This window comes from Hemibagrus wyckioides, linkage group LG20 (assembly GCF_019097595.1).
Source record: "Hemibagrus wyckioides isolate EC202008001 linkage group LG20, SWU_Hwy_1.0, whole genome shotgun sequence".
Classification (NCBI taxonomy): Eukaryota; Metazoa; Chordata; class Actinopteri; order Siluriformes; family Bagridae; genus Hemibagrus; species Hemibagrus wyckioides.
The window spans coordinates 827,578-829,416 of NC_080729.1; the positions used below are offsets into that span (position 1 = coordinate 827,578).

General features: G+C 47.1%; 1 protein-coding gene across 1 annotated transcript in view; it reads left to right on the forward strand.

Moving 5' to 3' along the window:
• Positions 1–252: 252 nt before the first annotated feature.
• The window catches only part of LOC131370582 (G-protein coupled receptor 83-like), a 33,472-nt gene continuing 31,885 nt past the window's right edge, over positions 253–1,839 (forward strand). Inside the window, exon 1 of the mRNA XM_058417940.1 lies at positions 253–1,839. This exon is cut by the window's right edge and continues 238 nt beyond it. Coding sequence (XP_058273923.1) covers positions 1,667–1,839 — 173 coding nt within the window. The 5' untranslated portion in view covers positions 253–1,666.

Below are 1,839 nucleotides of genomic sequence, written 5' to 3' on the forward strand. Positions count from 1 at the left end.
AGGCAAACACTTAACGACTTTAATTAACTTCCACTTCAAGCCCTGCTCTGAGACACGGAACCTTTGTAGTGCGCATTTCATAGGCTGCAGCATCTAACCTGTAACCTCTGTCCTGAAGAAAACGCCGCATTTCTAACACGATGAAACAACAACAAAGCCTGAATGAAGCTAAAAATATTTTAACAGTGGCAAGATTAAGGGTGTGATTAAAAAAAAATTAACAAACAAATAAATAAATAAAAAATTTTCATTTAATAAAATAAAACTGTAAACATGCTGAAAGCTAATGTTAGCATTATAGCCTAGATATTAGCATCATTAGTGTGGTGTAAAGTTCAGGGAGTAGCGTGTCTGTAGCATGTGCTATAACTGAAGAAGCTCTGGATTAAGTCCTGTGTTAGTGTTTCCTGATGAGGAGAGGAGAGGAGAGGAGAGGAGGTGTTAAAGGAGAGAGATTCAAATAAACTTCTCATGGAACATTTAGATTGGATTAATGTGAATATTGTTTACATTTTACACACTCAGTGTAGAGGAACCAACATGACTGACAGCATTGTGTGTGTGTGTGTGTGTGTGTGTGTGTGTGTGTTGTCCTCTTCCTCAGACTCGGGGAGTGAAGTGTGTACTGCTCTCACTAGAACAGCTCCAGCTGTGTGACGCCATTTTGTTAAAATTATTAAGGTTAATAATATTTTGTTATTAATTATTAAGGTTAAAATCACTGTGTGTGTGTGTGTGTGTGTGTGTGTGTGTGTGTGTGTGTGTGGAGTGATGCAGTAAGCTACAGCGTGTGTTAAATTACTAGAGAAGAGATGAATTTATGGTTTTGTAGCAGAAATGTTCTCATGTTTTTACAAAGATGAAGGAAAATGAATAAGGATGAACATTTTTACTCTTTAATAAAAAGTTTAAAGCTGAGTTTTATTTACAGCTTACACATTATCATAACACATCACAGTCCCCGCCCCAGTGTGGGTGTGGCCAAGTACATCACAGTCCCTGCCCCAAAGTGGGTGTGACCAATTATATCACAGTCCTTGCCCCAATTTGGGTGTGATCAATTACATCACAGTCCCCGCCCCAATATGGGTGTGGTCAATAACATCTTAGTCCCCGCCCCAATACGGGTGTGACCAATTACATCACAGTCCCTGCCCCAATGCGGGTGTGGCCAATTACATCACAGTCCACGCCCCAATGTGGGTGTGACCAGTCACAGTCAATGTCAGTGAAAGGGCCCGTGTTTGAGGAAACCGGAGAACCCTGAGGAACCTCACATGGGCTGTATCCCTAAACTCAGTAGCACATGAAGGCAGCTTCATTTTATACATTTCATTCGGCTTTACCAGGTGAATGGCCAATAGCTGAGCGCTCCGGTGGGCAGTGGGCGGGGCGTGTCTCGAGTTTAAAAACAAACCCACCGCGTGCCTGTAGCTCGCTCGGAGGAAGCGCAAGCCGATGGTTAAGTGCGTCACGCGCACCGCTGCCTGGGCGCGCGCGCCGCGTCCTGCGGTCTCCCAGGCACCTGACATCCCGTCTCGAGCATCAGGATGATTAACCTGCATTACTGCGTGCACGCTGCTGCGCGCGAGACTCAGCTCGAGGATCAGTGAAAGTTCCTGACCCCGCGTATTATTTGTTTCCGTTACTTCTCTTAACCGGAGGCATGCGGTTGTGCGCCCCTCGCGCGCTCCTCTCTCTCGCATGCCTGGCAGCCTGCATCCTGGGACAGCGCGCGCTCGGCGTCTCCAACGGCTCGTCGCTGCACGAGCTGCTCGCGCTCGCTGAGGCCGCCTCGAACGGCACGAGCCTGTACGCGCTGGACGAGGGCGCGCTCGC